General features: G+C 43.2%; 1 protein-coding gene and 1 pseudogene across 1 annotated transcript in view; one reads left to right on the top strand and one right to left on the bottom strand.

Annotated features, from left to right (window-relative positions):
• LOC133773510 (peroxisomal bifunctional enzyme) overlaps positions 1 to 21,762 on the top strand; it is a 45,799-nt gene extending 24,037 nt beyond the window's left edge. The window contains exons 5-7 of the mRNA XM_062210821.1: positions 1,202 to 1,306; positions 10,157 to 10,498; positions 19,644 to 21,762. Of these exons, the coding sequence (XP_062066805.1) occupies positions 1,202 to 1,306; positions 10,157 to 10,498; positions 19,644 to 20,905 (1,709 nt within the window). The 3' untranslated portion in view covers positions 20,906 to 21,762. The remainder of the gene's footprint in view (positions 1 to 1,201; positions 1,307 to 10,156; positions 10,499 to 19,643) is intronic.
• Positions 8,688 to 10,102, bottom strand: LOC133777163 (large ribosomal subunit protein eL8-like; annotated as a pseudogene).
• Positions 21,763 to 23,659: the final 1,897 nt, after the last annotated feature.

Raw genomic sequence — 23,659 nt, 5'->3', positions numbered from 1 at the left:
GAAATGGCCCATCGTCTGCCACCATCGTCTGTTGGAGCAGAGTGACTTGAATTGTTTCAACACTGATCTCATGATGGCTTTGTGGAAGGCAGGACAGCACTGGGCAGGACAGCCAGCTGTGTCACTGTCACAGCTTCCTGATCCTGTGCGAAAGGATTTATGACCCACCCCAACTTCAGGAAATGCAGATCAAATTATGAGTCTACAACTGGTGGAGAACTGCTGAGGCTGGATTCAGTAGTGGTTCTTACACTCATTGAACTTCTGTCACCTTCGAGGTGACATTCTGCACTGGAGCCTGCTAGTGACAGGAATGGATCCGGGGGGCTGCTAGAGCCAAAACCTCCAGGTCCTACATGGTGTTCCCTGTGAACTGAAACTACTGCTGCTGTCCAGTGTCACTAAATCCAGACCAAAGGGCCTGAAGAGAGTACTTGGTTCATCAAGCTTGGATCCATGGCCCACATGGTGCTGCCACAGATCTGAATAACGATTACCCCACCAGCACTGTTTCCTTCTCAGCTTCTGTAGTAGGTTTCAGGGCTCCAAAGCTCACTCACTGGTGATTGCATTCACTGAGTGCAAATCAGGAGGCTGTGTGCCCAAAAAACATCAGACATCCTTTGTTTGTCCCATGTAGTTTGGATTACTACCTTGTATTGTGGCAGCTTCATTGACCATTATTTTCCTATCCATTCAGCTGCATTGAGCTGTGCCCTTTAATCAACCATAGCTATTGGTGTGTGCTAGGTGTACGATGAAAGCACGGCTACCCCTCTGCTGTTATCACCACTTCAGTTCTCTCTCATGTCCTAAAAGGTTGATAGTTTATAAAGTGCTTCTCTAGACATTCATGGACTATAAGGAGAATATATTATTCTGACTTGATACTCAGGATCGCTGAGGTAAGCTTAACTGTTTCATTTACCGGGGGAAATTGTGGCTCTGTGACTATTCTTTGTGGTCACACAAATAATGAAAAAAATAGAACTTGGAGCTTGAGTCCCAGTTCTCTGATTACATCTGCAGTGTTCTTTCTACTACAACAGTCCTTAGTTGTTTAGTTAGTCCTTGTGGTCCGTAGTTACTTTGTTTCATAATAGATGTTTGTCTCTAGGAAACACAGCATCCCTTGCTAGAGAAAGTAATGTTTTTCCTTTAATTTCACCTCCTTCTTTGATCTGTTTTGTTTTTGTTTTAGGAAGACATATTTCAGCAGGGGATGCACACAAGCTGGGGATTCTGGATGAAGTTGTGAACTCAGATCCAACTGAAGAAGCAATCAAATTTGCCCAGAGAGTTCTAGGTGAGAAGATCACAATAGAAATAGAACAAGATTGCATACAAGCTAAATGTCCATTTTAGTAAGGAGTTCTTTAAATATTCTCAGGGTATTCATGTGATGGGAGATGAAACAGCTTAAAAATAAGAGAATCTGTGTGCACCAATGGGATTAAACCCCAGGATGTATTGTATTGTTAAGTGAGAAAGCATCCATGGTTTCCATTGGAGATTTCTGTTGGATAACCACTAGATTTCCATATAGTAGTTTCCATTGGAGTAACAAAACAAGAGGGTCAGATAGAATATATATGCCTCAAACATTTCCATAAGGAGTTACAAGAATTGGGTCAAATGGCCTCTGGAACGGGGCTGGTCATCCAGCAGGTACAGTTGGAAAGAGGCTTTTCACTGTTTACCTGCTGTATTTGTAGAATTTCTGATCATATAAATCTTTTTTCCAATTATGAAATAGAATTAAAATTGAAACACCAAGTAAGCATGCAACACTTCAGGATGTAGAAGACGAGCTCAATAGTCAGCAGCACAGAGCTGTTTGCCTCTGGAGCTCATGTCGACAGTTCAGCTCTGTCCCCCTCCGTGGTTCTCACTTAATGGACTCATCATTTTCCTTCAAGAGTTCCTTTCATGGCACTCCTAGAGATTTTGCTTGTTTCTTTCTTTCCTTCTTTTTAAACTTTTCCTCTTTGATCTATGGAGGTTGTCAGCTTTTAATGAGCAAGATGTAGAGGGTAAAAATTGCCAGAAAATGTAAAAGGGAGGAGTGTTGGGCCAAGGCAGAACAGTGTGTGCTCCTCTGTGCTTCCTGGCGTACAGCATCCCAGCAGCAAGGGAAGGATTCTTTTGAAAGTCATTCATTTGTCAGCCCTAGCAGAGACCACTTTCTTGAAGTCATCTCTCCTTTGTGGCTGCAGCGGGTTACTGTGTCAGTGTCACAGTGAAACTTGCATTGGAGTCAAGAGGGGCCGTGTGGAGGACACTGATGCTTTTCAAGGGGAAGCAGCAGGTCCTTGCCTGCATGGAAATGAATGTCCCGTGGTCTCTGCCTGCTTCCAGAAGATTTTCTCCAGGTTTTCCTCACTGTGCTCCCCGAGAGGCCTTGGTGCTTTGTCCCAGGTCATTTGGCGGGTTCACAGCAGAGGCTGTTGCATTTAGAAGTCCCTAAATGTATCATTGGTTGGAGCTCAAGAAAGGTCCATGTCCATCATTCCCATCTGGCGTTTTAGTTTGCAAAGGCCTCAGTTTCATAGGGAGTTCCTTTCCTCACTTGATCTCCCTAGATTCTGGTCAGAGAGTTAAGTTACTTAAAGAAATAGATGAGGCTCTTAGTAGGGTATATATTTGTGATGGTCTGGTTTTAATGTTTTATTTATTTAAAAATTTAAAATTAATTTTCATTAACTTTAAACATTAGAGTTAAAATATTTTCATTTATAAAATTTATGAAGTGGTATTCGGTCTCAACAACATTACTTGGGTCTCTGCACCTCACATGGGAGACCTGGATTCAAACCCCAATTCCGGTTTTTGCCTAGCACAGTCCCAGTTGTTGTGGGCATCTGAGGAATGAACCAGTGGACAGGAGCAATTTATTTTTTTTTTAAGATTTATTTATTTATTTGAAAGAGTTACACAGAGAGAGAGGGAGAGGCGGGGGGGGGGGGTCCTTCCATCCGCTGGTTCACTCCCCAAATGGCCGCAATGGCTGGAGCTGTGGCGATCCAAAGCCAAGAGGTAGGAGCTTCTTCTGGGTCTCCCATGTGGATGCAGGTGCCCAAGGACTTGGGCCATCTTCTACTGCTCCTAGCTCCTGTCTCTCCCTCTCACTGTCTGTAACTCCATCTCTCAAATAAATAAATGAGATCTTTTTTAAAAAAAGTAAAATTGAGGCCGGCGCTGCGGCTCACTAGGCTAATCCTCCGCCTTGCGGCGCTGGCACACCAGGTTCTAGTCCCGGTCAGGGCACCAATCCTGTCCCGGTTGCCCCTCTTCCAGTTCAGCTCTCTGCTGTGGCCAGGGAGTGCAGTGGAGGATGGCCCAAGTCCTTGGGCCCTGCACCCCATGGGAGACCAGGAGAAGCACCTGGCTCCTCCTATCGGATCAGCGCGGTGCGCCGGCTGCAGCACGCCTACCGCGGCGGCCATTGGAGGGTGAACCAACGGCAAAAGGAAGACCTTTCTCTCTGTCTCTCTCACTGTCCACTCTGCCTGTCAAAAAAAAAAAAAAAAAGAATTACAAAAAAAGTAAAATTAAGATATAATATACAGACCACAAAAATCACTGCTTTAAACTGCATAATTCAGTGTTCTTTTAATATATTCACAAATTTATGCAACTATACATGTACATTTTTGAACTCTGTCTTTCATAACGGACTGATTCATGTCTTTAAGAATATAGGTAGTGGCCATTTCAGCTGAATTAATCTTCCATAAGATCTTTAACATCAAGTTGTGTAACTGTATAATCTGGTATAACTCCAGATTAAAAAGCTACATACATTCAATGATCTTTTTATTGTAATTAACTTGAATTTATAAACTAAAGGAGAACTGACATCTATAGTGTTGAGTTTTCCCATACAAGAACATGGAATGTAATTCCATTTTTTAAAAGTCCTTTTTCAATCTTAACAGATGTGGCTTTTTCCTCTTCTCATATATACATGAAACGTGTGTATTGCACATTTCTTATATATTGCACATTTCTTAAGTTTATGCCTTGATATTTTATTTTTAATAAATCATTTGCTATTCCATTAAAAAAAAGACTATAGGGCTTGCATGCCGGCTATGAAAAGTTAGCACCTGCAAAAGTTACATCAATGCTTACTCTGCTCTAAGCCAGTGGTTGTTAATGTGTGGTCCCCAGTTCACAGCATTAGCATCACCCTGGCACTTGGCACTGATGCCTGTTCCTGGGCCCCACCGCAGATGTCCTGAATGAGAAAGCAATGAGTGGGGCCCTGTGGTCTGTGTCTTCCCAAGCCCTCCAGGTGATTCTGATGCGCCGCAAAGCTGGAGAACCACTGTCCCGGATGAAGACAATTGCAGTAGCTTCACATAACTAAGCTTTGTGCACACACACACACACACACATATATATATATATATATTCATTTATAGTAAATGCACATATATTTCATATTAATTCATTAAATTTTTGTGTCTCCTGTCCTTTAAGTCAACTCATCAGTTTTGTTCTTCTGAACAATTGCAGACTTCCAGGTATATTAAAAGCAAAGAAAAAAATAAGACAGCATGGAAGTACAAAAACACAAGACCTCAAATGACAAAGAAAGGCAAAGACTGGCTGAAAACCACATTTTTTAATGTACTACATAATAGATATAGATAAGATTTTCTGTAGTCCTTTGTTGATCTGCACTATTTCTCTACCTTGTTTCTCTAATATTTATGTGCTACAAAGCTGCACCAAGAAAGCATAGGATTTCAAACAGTAGACTTATTTTAAAACATTAACCGTAAAAGTTAAAGAATTTTTCCATGAGATTGAAATCACAGCACCCCAAGCCAACACCGTGGAGCTCCTTGGGTTGTAGTGAACCAGAAACTCGGAGTCCAGGCACTGTCGTGGTGAGGTCTGGAAACATGGTTTGATACCAGTTAATTTTGTTGATTTCTTTTGTTTTACTGATGAATTAAATCACCAAAAAGGTGATTTGCTGTTGTGTGTGTGTGTGTGTGTGTTTTTTTTTTTTTTTGACAGGCAGAGTGGACAGTAAGAGAGAGAGACAGAGAGAAAGGCCTTCCATTTTCCGTTGGTTCACCCCACAATGGCCGCTGCGGCTGGTGCGCTGTGGCCGGCACACTGTGCTGATCCAAAGCCAGGAGCCAGGTGCCTCCTCCTGGTCTCCCATGGGGTGCAGGGCCCAAGGACTTGGGCCATCCTCCACTGCCCTCCAGGGCCACAGCAGAGAGCTGGACTGGAAGAGGAGCAACCAGGACAGAATCTGGCACCCTGACCGGGACTAGAACCTGGGGTGCCAGCGTCGCAGGCAGAGGATTAGCCTATTGAGCCGCAGTGCCGGCCTGCTGTTGTTTTTTTAACATAAAGATTTATTTATTTGAAAGACAGAGTTTCAGCAAGAGAAGGGACAGACAGAAGGAGGGGGAGAGAGAGAGAGGAAGAGAGAGATTTCCCATCTACCAGTCCTCTCCTCAAATGCCTGCACCAGCAGTAGTTGGGCCATGCCTAATCCAGGAGCTAGGAACGCAAATGCAGATCTCCCAGGTAGCAACAAGGACCCATGAACTTGAACCATCACCTGCTGCTTCCCAGGGTACACATTACAAGGAAGTTAGAATTAAGAGCAGAGCTAGGACTCAAACCCAGACACTCTGATAAGGTATGCAGGTGTCCCAGGCAGCATCTTCCTTTGTTAAGATTTATTTATTTATTTTGAAAGACAGAGTTACAGAGAGAAAAGGAGAGACAGAGAGAGAGAATCTTTCATTTGCTGGTCCACTCCCCAGATGGCTGCAATAGCCAGTGCTGGGCCAGGCCGAAGCCAGAAGCCAGGAGCTTCTTCTGGGTCTCCCATGTGGGTTCAGAGACTCAAGTACATGCGCCAGCTTCTGCCGCTTTCCCAGGCACATGAGCAGGAAGCCGGATCAGAAGTGGAGCACTCATATGGGATCCTGCATTGCTGGCCCTCCAAGCAACATCTTAACTGCTGCACCAAACACCCACTCCTGTAGCTCAATTTTGAAAATAACCCAGACACAGAAAGATAAATACTGCACCTTGTCCATCATATATGGAAGCTAAAATTGTCAATCCGTTTATAGGATACTAATTACTAGAGATTGGGAGGAGTGGAGGGTGACAGAGGGAGGCTGGATAATGGATGATTTGAAGGAATAAATTCTGGGGCCGGTGCTGTGGTGCAGTGGGTTAAAGCCCTAGCCTGCAGCACCAGCATCCCATATGGGAACCGGTTTGAGTCCCGGCTGCTCCGCTTCCAATCCAGCTCCCTGCTAATGTGCCTGAGAAAGCAGCAGAGGATGGCTCAAGACCTTGGGCGCCTTAACTCATGTGGGAAACTGTAGGAAGCTCCTGGCTCCTGGCTTCGGATCGGCACAGCTCCGGCTGTTGCAGCTGTTTGGGGAGTGAGCCAGAGGATGGAAGACCTCTCTCTCTCTCTCTCTCTCTCTCTCTCTCTCTGTGTGTGTGTATGTGTGTGTGTGTGTCTACCTCTCTCTGTAACTCTTTCAAATAAATAAAATAAATCTTAAAAAAAAAAAAAGGAATAAATTCCTGGTGTTACACAGAACAGTGGACTGACTAGTTTGTAACTACCTGCTGTAGATGTTCTGAGCAAATATAAGAGAGGACCTTCAAGGCCATTATGTAATGCCAGAGAGAAGGAAACATTAATTACACTGCATTAATTAATAGTATAGTAATATGCAAATAAAGATATTAAAAAATTGTTTTAAATGTTGAGTTCTCTTTTCCCATGTGTAAAACTTTTCCTAATTTAGCCAACTAAACTGCTCAAATAGTGACTTAAAAATAAAATTCTACTGGTTCTATATTAATTATTTTTAATTGTATAACAAAATTACCCCCAAAACTCAGCCACTTAAAATCAAACACGGATCACACAGTTGTGTGGATCAGGAATCCAGGTGAGGTTAGCTAGATCCTCTGGCTCTGGGCTTTTACACCAGGCTGCAGTCAGGATATTAGCTGGGGCTGCAGTCATCCCAAGGCTGACCAGTGAAAATCTGCATCTGTTACTGGAGACAGCTGATAAGAGGTTCTTTCTTCACACAAGAAAAAATTTAAGACATCAGACAGAGTGGTTGGTAAGTGAGAGTGCAAATTTACTGGAGAGAAATACACCTGATAGCAGTTCTCTTTTTAGGTATTTGATGTGCGAATTGTATTAGTTTTCCATTGCAGTGATGACAGGTTAGCACAGGCCTCGCAGGTAAAAGAACAGTTTTATTCCACTTGTGTGGTCTAGAAATCTGGTAAAGGTCTCACTAGACCCAAATCCAGGTGTTAGCCACTGTACTCCTTCTGGAAGCTCTAGTGACAAATTGTTTGTAGGCTCACTTGAGAATTAAAACCTTGCATTGCAGTACCAAAATCCCCCCCCCTTGATTTTTGTAAATTGCAGATCCTTTCTAGCTCCTAGAGGCCATTTCATTCCTTGGTTCTTGATCCCCTTGCCCCACATTCAAATCCACATTGTTAAAAATGGTTGAGTCCTTTGCACGTTGCATGTCTCTCACCCTTCTTTGTCCTCTGAGTACAAGTGGGGACAGATTCTCCATTTTTAAGGGCTCTTGAGATGAGATTGAGCCCCCTCCCCACTGATAATACAGAGTAATCTCTCCATCTCAAGAACTTTACCTGTACTCATTCCTACAAAAGCAACTCACCAGGTCAAATAATATAGTCACAGGTAAGATAATATAATGAAGTATGCCAAGATAGTAAGGTCCTGGGGATTAAAGATGTGGATATTTGGGAGTCACCATTATTCTGCTTCACACACAGGTATTTTCTGCCACTTGTCTTTTCATTTTTTAAATGATAAGATTTATAGACTGGCGCTGTGGCTCACTAGGCTAATCCTCCACCTGTGGCGCCGGTACCCCGGGTTCTAGTCCCGGTCAGAGTGCCAGATTCTGTCCTGGTTGCTCCTCTTCCAGTCCAGCTCTCTGCTGTGGCCCGGGAGGGCAGTGGAGGATGGCCCAAGTCCTTGGGCCCTGCACCTGCATGGGAGACCAGGAGAAATACCTGGCTCCGGGCTTTGGATTAGAGAGGTGCGGCAGCCGCAGTGGCCACTGGGGGGTGAACCAACGGTAAAGGAAGACCATTCTCTCTATCTCTCTCTCTCACTGTCCACTCTGCCTGTCAAAAAAAAAAGTTAAGAGTTATAGTACAATTTTTTTTAATTTTTATTAATTCCAGTTTTATTGGTTTTTTTTCTTTTTTGGTCAAGCTTTTGATGTTGAACTTAAAATAGTTTTTCCTAAATCCAGGCCACAAAGCTTCTCCTGTATTGTTCTAGAAAATTGTATAGTTTTAGATTGTTCAAATTGGTGATCCATTTGGCACTTCTTTAGACATATAGTGCTGTGTAAGGAGCCCGGTGTTGTTTTTTCCCCTTGTATGCACTGATCCCAGCCTGGTTGTTGGAAGACTGCTTTCTGTATCGATTGTCTTGGTGCATGTGTTGTAAAGTCTGTTGACTATAATTGTAAGGACTTATTTGTGAACTCTCCATTTTCTTCCACTAATGTAGATGTACATCCTTGCATTAGTCTTCTAAGTGGTTTGTGTGTGTGTGTGTGTGTCTGTGTCTGTGTAGGACAATTATGTACAGGGAACTCAGTAGTGCATATTTATCCCAGCTTCGTGGCAAGTTCTTTAGCCTTGGCCTTTTCTAGCTTGGCAATGCGAGCCACAGATCTGGGACCCAGGATATTGCCTGCCCAGTGGTGGCAGCTCTCATTGTATCTGCCATTGTAGTTGGGACTGATGGCTTCCACCAGCTTAGCCAGAGCCCCTATGTCTTCCAAATTCACCTGCATAAAGGGAAGGTCTTCCTGTGGACCAGAGCCCCAGCCGGACCTTTCCCTTGATGATGCAGGAAGGGACCCCATCTTAAGACACAGGGTGGGCAAGGAAACAATGAACTCAGCGGGATCCACATGATGTGCAGTCACCACCAGCTGAGCCTTCTTATTCTCCACCAAGGTAGAGACAGTGTTGACGCCTGCCCGGAGGAGGTAGTCTCTTGGTGGGTAGTCTCTTGCCCCTTTGCCAGCAGCTTTCTTCTCAGCCCCAGCCAACAACCTCTGCTTCTTCTCTTGCTTCATCCCTGGTCTGTACTTGTGGGCCATCTTCAGCAGTTGAGTAGCTGTCTGGTAGTCCAGGGCCTGGGCGAACTGGTCCGCTTTGGCCTGGATGTCCTGTCCAGTGCCAAAATTCTTAGGCCTTTTCTCAAACAGAGGATTTACCACTTTCTTGGCCTCTTGCTTCTTCATGACAAGCAGGGACCAGGGCAACATTCTTCCCCTTGGCCTTCTTTCGGCATCTTGGGTGGCTGGAAGAGAGAACTCTTCTAAGTGTTTTTTTTTGTTTGTTTGTTTTGTTTTTTACTGTTAGGAATGGAATTAGGATTATTTTTAATCTAAAATATAAACTAGAGCAATTCTCCTTGGACTCATTGACAAATTAATATTTTACCTGGTAAAGTTGTATTGGCCTTGGGATATAAACAGAAGGCAAATTTTATGCCTACATTATGTAATTTAAAGTGCTCCAATTCTATTCAGTTCTACCTTATAGAATGAAGTTACAAAGATGTCAGACATTTTTGATAGTAGTTTTTCAATAAATAATAGTGACAAGGGGCAGGCATTTGGTCTAATGGTTAAGATACAAATTGGAACACCCACATCCTATATGGGAGTGCTGGGGTTTGAGTCCTGAATCCACTCCTGATTCTGACTTCTTGCTAATGTATATACTGTGAGGCCACAGGTGATGGTGCAGGTAGGTGGATCCTTGCCATCCTTGTGAGATTTTTTTTTTACCTGCATTGGGATCCTAGCTCCTGCCTTTGTTTTGCCTGACACCAGCTATTGGAGACATTTGAAGAGTGAACTACAGACAGGAGCTTGTTTCTTATGTCTGTTCTCTCTCTGTGTCTTTCCTCTCAAATTACTACACAAAGTCTAGATGAATTATTTGGTCTTATACATTAATTTTGAATAGGTTATTGTGATAGCTGCTATTATTACTCTATAATCATATTCCCTTTGTATAAGCAACATTTTCAAAGCTCTGGTCCCCTTATGCCTTTCAGGTCAACCTCTAGAATCCCGTAGACTCTGCAACAAGCCAGTTCAGAGCTTGCCCAACATGGATACCATTTTCAGTGACGCCTTCGTAAAGATGCGGAAGCAGTACCCTGGGTGCCTTGCTCCAGAGACGTGTGTCCGTGCCATCCAGGCCGCTGTGAAGTATCCCTATTCAGTGGGCATCAAGGAGGAGGAGGAGCTGTTTATGTACCTCCGGGAATCAGGCCAGGCTCGAGCCCTGCAATATGCTTTCTTTGCTGAAAAAAATGCAAATAAGTGGTCAACTCCCTCTGGAGCATCCTGGAAGACAGCGTCGGCACGGCCCATCTCCTCTGTCGGTGTTCTGGGTAAGAGCATCAGGGGTCATTCATGGCATTCTCCAGATCTGCAGCCTAGGGTCACTGGGTGCAGGTTCTGTGCTAAACACGTTGCTTGTGTTAGCTAAACTAATTCTCACCAAGCTCATGTGCTGTCTTCATGTTATATGCAAGGCCTAGAGATACTGTCTTTTCCACTGTGAGCTAAACACAGGAGATGTGAGGGTTTGATCCTAGGTCTGTCTGACTTCAGACTCTAAGTGCTTTTTACTCATTCCCTAAATGGCTGCAACAGCCTATCTGGGGTAACAGGGACCCAAATACTTGGGCCATCACCTGTTGCCTCCCAGGTGCATTAGCAGGGACCTGGATTGGAAGCAGAGCAGCCGAGACTGAAACTTGCACACCAATGTGGGATATAGGTATCTCAAGCAGCAACTTAACCTGCTGTGCCACATCTGCCCCCTTTGCATGTCTCTTGAATGCTTATTCTGACTACATCTATGACTTAATCATCTCCAATATTTCTTTTTATTTATTTGAAAAGTAGAGACAGAGAAAGATACAGACCCAGACAGACAGATAGATAGACACATGGAGATCTTCCATATGCTGAATCACTCTACTCATACAACTAGGGCTGGGCTAAGCCGAAGCCAGAAGCCTGGAACTCAATTTGAGCCTCCTTCATAGTTTCAGGGACCCTGTACTTGAACCTTCACCTGCTACCTTCCCAGCATGAGCATCAGCAGGGAGCTGGGCATCTAGCTCCTACCTGGGTACCCCAATCACAACTGCCATCTTAACTGTTGTACCAACTGCCCACCCAACTCCTCTCATCTTAATGTTCTTCCCTATTCAGCTTTAACTTTTTAAAAAATTAATTTGGAAGACAGAGAGAGAGAGAGAGAGAGAGAGAAGAGAGAGAGAGAACTTCTATCTACTGTTCATTCCTCAAATGTCTGCAGTGGCTGAGGCTCATCCTGGCCAGAGCTGGGAGACAAGAAGTCAATCTGAGTCACCTACATGGGTGCCAGGGACCCAACCTCTTGAACTATCACCTGCTGTCTCCCAGTTCTGACATTCACAGAAAGTTGAAATTGGGAACAGAGCCAAGACACAAACTAGACACTTCAACACAGGGTATAGGTGTCCCAAAAGGAAGTTTAACCACTAAGCCAAACTCCTGTCCTTACTCTACTTTAACAATCATCCCTTCGGTCACTGTCTTTTTTTTTAACCTTTATTTAATAAATATAAATTTCCAAAGTACAACTTTCGGATTATAGTGACTTTTCCCACCATAACCTCCCTCCCACCCGCAACCATCCCATCTCCCACTCCCTCTCCCATCCCATTCTTCATCAAGATTCATTTTAAATCATCTTTATATGCAGAAGATCAACTTAGTAGATACTAAGTAAAGATTTCAACAGTTTGCACCCACACAGGTACACAAAGTATAAACTACTGTTTGAAGACTAGTTTTACCATTAATTCGCATAGTACAACACGTTAAGGACAAAGATCCTACATGGGGAGAGCACAGTGCACAGTGACTCCTGTTGTTGATTTAACAATTGACACTCTTATTTATGACGTCAGTGATCACCCGAGGCTCTTGTCATGAGCTGCCAAGGATATGGAAGCCTCTTGAGTTCACAAACTCCCATCTTATTTAGACAAGGCCATAATCAAAGTGGAAGTTCTCTCCTCCCTTCAGAGAAAGGCACCTCCTTCTTTGATAGCCTGTTCTTTTTGCTGGGATCTCACTCGCAGAGATCTTTCATTTAGGTTATTTTATTTTATTTTTGCCACAGTGTCTTGGCTTTCCATGCCTGAGAAACTCTCATGGGTTTTTTAGCCAGATCCGAATGCCTTAAGGGCTGATTCTGAGGCCAGAGTGCTGTTTAGAGCATCTGACATTCTATGAATCTGCTATGTATCCCACTTCCCATATTGGATCATTCTCTCCTTTTTAATTCTATCAGTTATTATTAACAGACACTAGTCTTGTTTATGTGATCCCTTTGACACTTAATCCTATCTTTATGATCAATTACAAACTTAAATTGATCAAATGGACTAGTAAGATGGCATTGCTACATACCACCTTAATGGGATTGATTTGGAATCCCCTGGCACATTTCTAGCTCTACCATTAGGGATAAGTCTGAGTGAGCATGTGCCGAACTGTACATCTCCTCTCTCTCTTATTCCCACTCTTGGGAATAAGTAAGTTGTTCCTTGACAGTCAGGACAAGGGCTGACCAAGTCATTGTTTATCATAGTGTCCATTTCACTTCAACGGATTTCCTTTTAGGAGCTCAGTTAGTTGTCACTGATCAGGGAGAACATATGATATTTGTCCCTTTGGGACTGGTTTATTTCACTCAGTATGGTGTTTTCTGGATTCCTCCATTTTGTTGCAAATGACTGGATTTCATTTTTTTTACTGCTGTATAGTATTCTATAGAGTACATATCCCATAATTTCTTTATCCAGTCTTCTGTTGATGGGCATTTAGGTTGATTCCATGTCTTAGCTATTGTGAATTGAGCTGCAATAAACATTGAGGTGCAGACAGCTCTTTTATTTGCCAATTTAATTTCCTTTGGGTAAATTCCAAGGAGTGGAATGGCTGGGTCATGTGGTAGGGCTATATTCAGGTTTCTGAGGACTCTCCAAACTGTCTTCATAGTGGCTTTACCAGTTTGCATTCCTACCAACAGTGGATTAGTGTACCTTTTTCCCCACATCCTCGCCAGCATCTGTTGTTAGTCGATTTCTGTATGTAAGCCATTCTAACCAGAATGAGGTGAAGTGGTTTTGATTTGCATTTCTCTGATGGCTAGTGATCCTGAACATTTTTTCATGTGTCTGTTGGCCGTTTGGATTTCCTCTTTTGAAAAATTCCTACTTAGGTCCTTGGCCCATCTCTCTCTCTTTTTTTTAAAGATTATTTATTTATTTATTTGACAGGCAGAATTACACACAGTAAGAGAGAGAGAGACAGAGAGAAAGGTCTTCCTTTCATTGGTTCACTCCCCAAATGGCTGCAACGGTTACGCCGATACAAAGCCAGGAGCAGGGTGCTTCTTCCTGGTCTCCCACGTGGGTGCAGGGGCCTAAGCACTTGGGCCATCCTCTACTGCTCTCCCAGGCCACATCAGAGAGCTGGACTGGAAGAGGAGCAGCTGGGACTAGCACCCCCATGGGATGCCGGCGCCACAGGCGGAGGATTAACCTAGCGCTCCATGGCGCCGGCCCCTAGCCCATCTCTTAAGAGGGTTTTTTGTTTTGTTGTCGTGGAGTTTCTTGATCTCTTTGTAGATTCTGGTTATTAATCCTTTATCAGTTGCATAATTTGCAAATATTTTTTCCCATTCTGTTGGTTGCCTCTTCACTTTCCTGACTGTTTCTTTTGCAGTACAGAAATTTTTCATTTTGATGTAATCCCAATTGTTAATTCTGGCTTTGACTGCTTGTGCCTCTGGGGTCTTTTCCAAGAAATCTTTGCCTGTGCCTCTATCTTGTTCTCTAATAATTTGATGGTGTTGGGTCATAGGTTTAGATGTTTAATCCGTGTTGATTTTTGTGTAAGGTAGGGATCTTGCTTCATACTTCTGCATGTGGAAATCCAGTTTTCCCAGCACTATTTGTTGAATAGACTGTCCTTGCTCCAGGAATTGGTTTTCTTTTTTTTTTCTTTTTTTAATTTTTTTTGACAGGCAGAGTGGACAGTGAAAGAGAGGGAGACAGAGAAAGGTCTTCCTTTGCCATTGGTTCACCCTCCAATGGCTGCTGCGGCCAGTGTGCTGCAGCCAGCACACTGCACTGATCCGAAGCCAGGAGCCAGGTGCTTATTCTGGTCTCCCATCAGGTTCAGGGCCCAAGGACTTGGGCCATCCTCCACTGAACTCCCAGGCCTTGGCAGAGAGCTGGCCTGGAAGAGGGGCAACCGGGACAGAATCTGGCACCCCAACAGGGACTAGAACCTGGGGTGCCGGCGCCACAGGCGGAGGATTAGCCTATTGAGCTGTGGCGCTGGCCCAGGAATTGGTTTTAGATCCTTGATCAAATATAAGTTGGCTGTAGATGTTTGGATTGATTTCTGGTGTTTCTATTCTGTTCCATTGGTCTATCCATCTGTTTCTGTACCAGTTCCATGTTGTTTTGATTATAACCGCCCTGTAGTATGTCTTGAAATCTGGTATTGTGATGCCTCTGGCTTTGTTTTTGTTATACAAGATTTCTTTAGCTATTAGAGGTCTCCTGTGCCTCCATATGAATTTCAGCATCATTTTTTCCAGATCTGAGAAGAATGTCTTTGGTATTTTGGTTGGTATCGCATTGAATCTATAAATTGCTTTTGGGAGAATGGACATTTTGATGATATTGATTCTTCTAATCCATGAGCATGGAAGATTTTTCTATTTTTTGGTATCCTCTTCTATTTCTTTCTTTAAGGTTTTATAATTCTCATTGTAGAGATCTTTGACATCCTTGGTTAAATTTATTCCAAGGTATTTGATTGTTTTTGTGGCTATTGTGAATGGGATTGATCTTAGAAGTTCTTTCTGAGCTGTGGCATTGTCTATGTATACAAAGGCTGTTGATTTTTGTGCGTTGATTTTATATCCTGCTACTTTGCCAAACTCTTCTATGAGTTCCAATAGTCTCTTAGTAGAGTTCCTTGGATCCCCTAAATAAAGAATCATATCTTCTGCAAAGAGGGATAGTTTGACTTCTTCCTTCCCAATTTGTATCCCTTTAATTTCTTTTTCTTGCCTAATGGCTCTGGCTTAAACTTCCAGAACTATATTGAATAGCAGTGGTGAGAGTGGGCATCCCTGTCTGGTACCAGATCTCAGTTCAGCCACTGTCTTGCCAACAGCCTCAGACCCATAGTTCATTGCCATTCTACCATTCTCCCAGATAAAAATCCCAGCCCTGGTGATCCTAACTGAGCCCACACTCAGCTTCTCAGCACTGTAGAAGATGCAGCTCAGGTCATCACCTCTGCGTTTCACTTCCTCCCACCTTGCCTGAGCTGTCGTGGCTGTCAGGATGGGAGAAGAATGTGGTTGAGGAGAAATGGCAGAAGCAGCGTGTAAAGCATCCTAATGCTTCTTTACTTCTCTGACTAGAAGAGGTCCCTGACCAACTTCACTCAATGGCAGTTCAGGGCTGGAATTTAATAGAGGAACAGAGTGTCATCCCCATCTCTGTGTGTTCATGTGGCAAAATTAGAGAGCAAAGGTCAGTATGAAGGCTGTATGGACACAGGGAATCCTAATAACCACCAGTGAAAGACTGGGTCCTTCAGCCCCTCGTCTGACAGTTATGTCTTGAGATCCAAGGTTGTGAATGAAGTTAATATTTTAGAGCTATTTATTTATTTGAAAGACAGAGTTACAGAGAGAGGGAGAGGGAGAGTCAGAGAGAGAGAAAGAGAGAGAGAGAGAGCAAGAAAGATCTTCCATCCACTGATTCACTCCCCAAATGGCCACAACGGCTGGAGCTGGGCCGACCCGAAGCTAAGACCTTCTGGGTCTCCCATGTGGGTGCAGGGGCCCAAGTATGTAGGCCATCTTCTACTGCTTTCCTAGGCCATTATCAGAGAGCTGGATCTGAAGAAGAGTACCTAGAGCATTAATTGGCACCCATATGGGATGCAGGTACTGTAGGCAATGGCTTAACCCACTACGCCACAGCACCGGCTCCAAGACTTTAGAGCTTTTTGAAACAAATATAATTTGTTTTTTCTTTTTAAAAAGAATTATTTATTTATCTGAAATGCAGAATGGGAGCATTGGGGGGAGCGGAGATTGATTGATTGATTCCATCCACTGGCTCCCTAGGTACCAGGAACTCCATCTGTGTCTCCCACATGGGTGGCAGGGGCCCAAGTACTTGCACCGTTTTATGTTGCTTTCCCAGGTGCATTAGCAGGAATCTGAAGCAGAAGCAGAGCAGCTAGAACTCCAACTGGTGTTCTGATATGGGATGCCAGTGTTGAAAGTGGTAGCATAAACCACTGTGCCACAACCCTGGCTTCATAAATTGTGTTTTCTTGCCTAGTTGTATTTCAATGGTTAAGTGAAAGTGTCAGGTTATAGAAATGAGGAAGAAAATCTAAAGTTATGTCTAGAAACTTGTGAAGAGCCTCAATCTGGTTCAGTTTTGTGATCTGGGTGGGGGTCGCCCTCTGGCCGCCCCCACCTGCCTGCTCCAGCAGACAGACCTGCTGTAGGAGGGAAGCACTGAAGATCGACTCGCATCCCCCCTGCTGCCCGGCCCTTCCTCTCCTGCTGTGCTTTCAGTGCTAAGGTGGCACCTGCAGCCCAGACCTACAGAGCACCTGCATGTACGTTCTCAATCCTCACTACTGTACCATGAGATCAGAATGTCTACGGTGTTAGAAATTTTTCTTGGAACTTGAGGCTAATAGATAGGAGACCAGGCCTTTTAACCCTAAAGTCTACTTCCTAATATTTACCCAAACTAAAGTTTTGGATAGAATTTGCTATAGCAATGAGAGTTAGTCAGCCTTCTTTTTACTGGAAGAAATATAGATGCTTGATAATTTTAGAAACTAAATGTTTTTAATGATTTAATGTCTTTATTTGTTAGTAGCAGTATTACAAAATATTACCAAACTGTTTTCCATACCATCTACCATTTTACAGTCTACTTTCAGTGTTTCAGAGTTCCAGTTTCTCCATATTCTCACCAATGCTTGTTTTTGTCAGTCTTCTGGTTATAGCCATCTTCATGGGCAGCTTAGCCTACTGTCCCATGCCCCCAGCCCCCCTTTGCCCATTTTAAAATTGGTTACTTTTCTTTTTATTGTTGAGTTGTAAGGATTCTTTTTGTACTTTGTTGTTGTGGTGTGAACATCTAGATACAAATCTCTTTTTCAGATTCACAGTATGTTCTCTAGTTCCATGAGTTGTCTTTTCACCTTCTTTAGGGTATCCTTTGAAGTGCAAAGTTTTTATTTTTGGTGATGTCTTATTTAGCTAATTTTTGTTGGTAGTACTTTTGCTTTTGGTGTCAAATGTCAGAAACCACTGCTTAATCCAAGATCGAAAGATTTATTTATCAGTGGCCGGTGTTATGGTATAGCAGGTAAAGTGCAACCTGTGACTCCGGCATCCCATAAGGGTGCCGTTTCACGTCCTGGCTGCTCCATTTCTGATCCAAGTCCCTGCTGATGTGCTTGGGAAGGCAGTGGAGGATGGCCCAAGTGCTTGGGTTCCTGCACCTGTGTGGGAGATCCAGAAGAAGCTCCTGGCTTCTGCCTTAGGCTTGACCCAATCCTGATCATTGCGGTCATTTGGGGAATGAATCAGCAGATGGAAGACCTCTGTCTTTGTCTCTGTCCCTGTCTATCTGTATGTCTCTCTCTAACTCTGTCTTTCAAGTAAATAAAATAAATCTTTAGAAATATTTGCTCATCAGGGGCTGGCATTGTGGTGTAGTGGATAAAACTGCTGCCTACAACCATGGCATGCCGTAATAGCACCAGTTCCTGTCCCAGCTGCTCCACTTCTGATCCAGCTCCCTGCTAGTGTGTCTGGGAAAAGCAGAGGAAGATCACTCAAATATTTGCGCCCCTGCTACCCATGTGGGAGACCTGGATGAAGCTCTTGGCTCCTGGTTGGCCCTGCCCTGGTTGTTGTAGCAATGTGGGGGAGTGAACCAGCAAATGGACAATCTCTCTCTCTTTCTGTAACTCTGACTTTCCAATAAATAAATCTTTAAAAAATGATTTACTTATAAGAATTACTCCTAAAATTTACTTAGAGAATTTTTTTAGTCCTAGCTCTTATGTTTAGGTTTATAATTCAATTTTTAGAGTCTTTATTATTAATTTGTTTTGTTTGAAAAGAGGTGGGGGGATGGAGAGAGAGAGAGAGACCAAGACCAAGACCAATAGACAAGCTGACCAACATAGAAAGACAGAAAGAAATCTTCCATCTTTCCATCTGCTGGTTCATTCCCCAAATGCCTAAAAAAAGCCAGGACTGGGCCAGGCCAAAGCCAAGAGGTGGGACCTCAATCCGGGTCTGGTGCTTGGATGGCAGCAGCCCAGGTACTTGAGCTATCACTTGTTTCCTCCCAGGGTCCACACTGGCAGGATGCTGGAATTGGAAACAGAGCCAGCACTCCAACTGAGACATTTTGATATGGAATGTGGATGTCCTGAGTGGTGGCTCAACCACTGTACCAAATACTTGCCTTTGTGATCCATGTTTTTTAGTTTGTTCTTGTGCATGGTGTGAGGTAACGGTCAAACTTCATTATTTTGCATATGGATATTCAGTTGTCTCAACATTGTCAAAAAGACTATTATTTTCCTAGTTATTGGTCTTAAAATCCTTGTCAAAAATCAGTTGATTATTAAGTATAGAGTTTATTTATGAATGTCTGTCTCTCTGCCAGTACAACACTACCTTGAATACCATAGTTTTGTCATACGTTTTGAAATGGGAAGTGAATCCTCCAGCTTTGTTCTTTTCTTTCAATATTGTGTTGATCTTCTGAGTGCTTATAGTTTCTATAGGAATTTTAGAATGAGCTTGTTACTTCCTGCCACTATCCAGCTGATGTTTTATAGAGATTATATTGGCTCTGCAGATCATTTTGGAAAGTATTCTCATCTAAACATTATTAAATGACCTAATCCATGAATATCAGATAGTTTTCCATTTATTTTAAACAAATCTTTCTATCCAGGGTTAAGTTTGCTGCTAAGTATATTATGATTTTTTATGGTATTATAAATAGGATTTCTTTCTTAATTTCATATGCATGTTGTTCATTGCCTAGTATATGGAAATACAGTTAATTTTCCTATATTGATTAGTGTCTTCAAAATTGTTGGACTCATTTATTAGTTTTAATATATGTGTGTGTGTGTGAGAGAGAGAGAGAGAGAAAGACAGAGAGAGAGAGAGAGAGAAATACTCTTTTTTTTTTTTTTTTTTTACCTTGGGAGCATGTAGCATACTACCTAATGTTAGCTTGAACCACGTCAATTTTTTGTATCAATCTATTTAAATGTTAAATCTCTTTAAATTGCAGTAGAACCTTTCCATTCAGTGAGTAATTTCCCAAAGCCCAAAAACTATTGAATCATTCTTTGTTTCCTTCACTCTGTCTACAGGTTTGGGAACAATGGGCCGAGGTATTGCCATTTCTTTTGCAAGGGCCAAGATTCCTGTGATTGCTGTGGAGTCAGACAGAAAGCAACTGGAAGCTGCAAACAGGGTGATAACTTCCATCTTGGAAAAGGAAGCCTCCAAAATGCAGCAGAGTGGCCACCCTTGGTCGGTACCAAAACCCAGGTTAACGTCATCCCTGCAGGAGCTCAGTGGTGTGGACTTGGTCGTTGAAGCGGTATTTGAGGACATGGCCCTGAAGAAGCGGGTGTTCGCTGAGCTGTCTGCCGTGTGCAAGCCAGAAGCATTCCTGTGCACCAACACTTCAGCCCTGGACGTTGATGAGATGGCTTCCTCCACTGACCGTCCCCACATGGTCATCGGCACCCACTTCTTCTCACCAGCTCACGTCATGAGGTTACTGGAGGTGATCCCTAGCAAATACTCCTCCCCCACCACCATTGCCACTGTCATGAACTTATCCAAAAGGATTAAAAAGGTTGGAGTGGTTGTAGGCAACTGTCACGGGTTTGTTGGGAATCGAATGTTGAGACCTTATTACGATCAGACGTACTTCCTGTTGGAAGATGGCAGCAAGCCAGAGGAGATAGATCAGGTGCTGGAGGAGTTTGGTTTTAAAATGGGACCTTTCAGGGTATCTGACCTTGCTGGGTTGGATGTGGGCTGGAGAATTCGGAAGGGGCAAGGTCTTACTGGACCCGCGTTGCCTCCAGGAACTCCTGTCCGAAAGCGGAACAACAGGAGATACTGCCCAATTCCTGACATGCTCTGTGAATCAGGACGATTCGGCCAGAAGGTTGGTAAGGGCTGGTATCAGTATGACAAGCCGCTGGGCAGGATTCACAAGCCTGACCCCTGGCTTTCCAACTTTCTGTCACAGTACAGAGAAACCTACCACATTGAACCTCGGGTCATCAGCCAGGAAGAGATCCTTGAGCGTAGCTTGTATGCACTCATCAATGAAGCCTTCCGTATCTTGGGAGAGGGGATAGCCACCAGCCCAGAGCACATCGATGTTATCTATCTGTATGGGTATGGCTGGCCCAGGCACAGAGGCGGGCCCATGTTCTATGCTTCCACAGTCGGCTTGCCCAAGGTTCTGGAGAAGCTGGAGAAATATTACAGACAGAATCCTGATATCCCTCAGCTGGAGCCCAGCGCCTATCTCAAAAAACTGGCTTCCCAGGGAAACCCTCCTCTGAGAGAGTGGCAGCGCTTGGCAGGGCCCCCGAGCAGTAAACTGTGATCCAGCCTCCCCGGTTACCTCGTGGCTGGCATCAGCTGATTCCCACTGAGTTCCAATGAAGTTAAATCCAAAGTTGAGAGTAAGATTGCTCAGAGATACAGGGCAAAAGGAGTAATTTGTCAGCTAATTTTAAGGAATGTGCTTCCTATTCCTTTGTAGCCAGTAAATTCAAGGTTACACTTGTGTTAACCAAACACCATAATAAGATATGATAAGAGAGCCTTGGGAATCAGTTGAGGTTCCCAAGTGCTCTGATCATTGGAGAAATATGTCATCAATTAATAAATGATAAGTGCAGCAAGTCATCAACCATTTGACCCTTTCAGCCTCGCACACATAGTATTGATGGGGAATCCTATAGATCAAAGATTCGGTAAACACTGAGTGAGCATCTCCCTGGCGTCTTCCCCCTCTGGGAGCACTTGGCAGAGCAGAGTCCGTGGGGCCATCAAAGCGGCAGGGAAGCCCGTGCTGAAGTTCAGTGCGTGTTCTGTGTGGTGGAGCACAGAGGTGGCAGGGCAGAGGCAGCGGGGAGGGTCTCTATGGCAGATTTAAATGTTCTAAGATCATTTAATAAGATAAGATAAGGCAGATTTAAATGTTGTGGAAATGGTGTAATTCTATGATTACACTAAACACTATTGAGTTGTATCTTGAAATGAGTGAATTGTAGGTATGTGCTTTATAAAATTGGAATGACATTGTTATCACATAAAATGATGTAAGTGAATTATTCTCACAATTTTTTCACCTATAATCTCCCATAAAATTATAAAAAGTTCTTGTGGTGAAATCTTGAACAAATGGAGTATGAGCTTTTTCATTGCAAACAAGTAAATAAAGAAAAGCCAATAATATGCCCTTGAATTGTAGTTAAATTTCGAAAAACTTCTGTAATGCTTACCAGTGATTTATGTATATTTTGCTTTTAGGATTTAAAACATCAATTGAAAAGATTCCCTAAAGTAGTGACTTATTTTCAGGTTTCTGTAAAGAAATCCACGTTAACTTCTTGTGTTTTATCTCAGATTTCATTTTGAATTATTAAAACATATTTCACAGTATACTAGCCTTTACAATAGTTTTGAAACTGGACATTACATGAATAAGTTTTGAGTTAATGACCCCTGAAATTTTATCATAAAGTTTTTGTATATGTATCTGTATGCATTTATTGGGAGAGATAGCATATCTCCACCATATTGTGAAAAGTGCTGTTAACCAAATACAGTTTGAGGACCAATACTTTATATAGGAAATGGGCTGAAGAAATAGTTCATTTATGTATGTCAAAGAGGCAAAATGAATTCTAATTTGTTGGGTCCTATATTAAATAGTAATTAATTGGAGAAACATCTTTACATAGTCCATTCTGTCTTTGAAAATATACATCACAAGGGCAAGTGTTTGGCACAGTGGTTAAAATTTGGAACACCTGCATCTTGTATCAGAGTACCTGGATTTGAGTCCCAGATCTGCTTCTTTTTTTTTTTTATAGAAAGCTTTTATTTAATAAATATAAATTTCATAAGTACAACTTTTGGATTATAGCAGTTTTTCCCCCATACCTGTCCTCCCACCCCCAAACCATCCCACTCCCTCTCCCATCCCACTCTTCATTAAGATTCATTTTTAATTATCTTTATATACAGAAGATCAACTCTATATTAGGTAAAGATTTCAACAGTTTGCACCCACACAGACACACAAAGTATAAAGTACTGTTTGAAGATTAGTTTTACTGTTAATTCTCATAGTACAACACATTAAGGACAGAGGTCCTACAGGAGGAGCAAGTACACAGTGACCCCTGTTGATTTAACTCATTTATGACATCAGTGATCACCCAAGGCTCTTGTCATGAACTGCCAAGGCTATGGAAGCCTCTTGAGTCCACAAACTCTGACCTTATTTAGACAAAACCATAATCAAAGTGGAAGTTCTCTCCCCTCCCTTCAGAGAAAGGTACCTCCTTCGTTGATGGCCCTTTCTTTCTGCTGGGATCTCACTCACAGAGATCTTTCATGTAGGTCCTTTTTTGCCATAGTGCCAGATCTGCTTCTGATTCCAACTTCCTGCTCATCACACACCTAGTGGCAGCAAGTGATGACAAGTAGTTGGGTCCCTGCCAGTCATGTGAGAGACCCAGATTGTGCTCCCGGCTTTGGCTTGTCCCAGTCCTGGCTGTCTCTCTGCCTCCCTGCCCCACCTTTCAAATAAGCAATAATAATAAAAAGAATGAAAAGGTCCTAGGTTAAAAGGTTGATTTATTGTTTGCAGTGATTTTTAAACCACCTGTCTTTTCAAAATGTCTGAATAACTTTATAAAAGCTACATTTCACTGGTAATGGTCTCTGATGAGAACTACAAGCACGCTCACGGTTGTCCTGCCTCCAGTGTGTCGCACTCAGCCCTGCAGCAGGAGGAGGGACCCTGAGGGAAGCAGGCAGTGCCAGTGTGCAGGGAAGGGGACCGTGGCTCCTGCCCTCTTTCCTTTGCCTTTGGCAGATTAGGAAATACTACACTTAATGTGTGCTGGGGCAAGAGGATATTCAGACTAAATTCGTTTAACAAACCCTCACAAACATTTTCTTGTGAGAAAGTACAGTTGAGGAGCCGGCACTGTGGCGAAGTAGGCTAAGCCTCTGCATGCAGTGCTGGCACCCCTTATGGGCACCAGTTCGTGTCCTGGCTGCTCCACTTCCAATCCAGTTCTCTGCTGTGGCCTGGGGAAGCAGAAGATGGCCCAAGTGT

The sequence above is a fragment of the Lepus europaeus genome, chromosome 2 (genome assembly GCF_033115175.1).
Source record: "Lepus europaeus isolate LE1 chromosome 2, mLepTim1.pri, whole genome shotgun sequence".
In the NCBI taxonomy this organism is placed as follows: Eukaryota; Metazoa; Chordata; class Mammalia; order Lagomorpha; family Leporidae; genus Lepus; species Lepus europaeus.
This window is presented reverse-complemented; position numbering and strand designations above follow the sequence as displayed.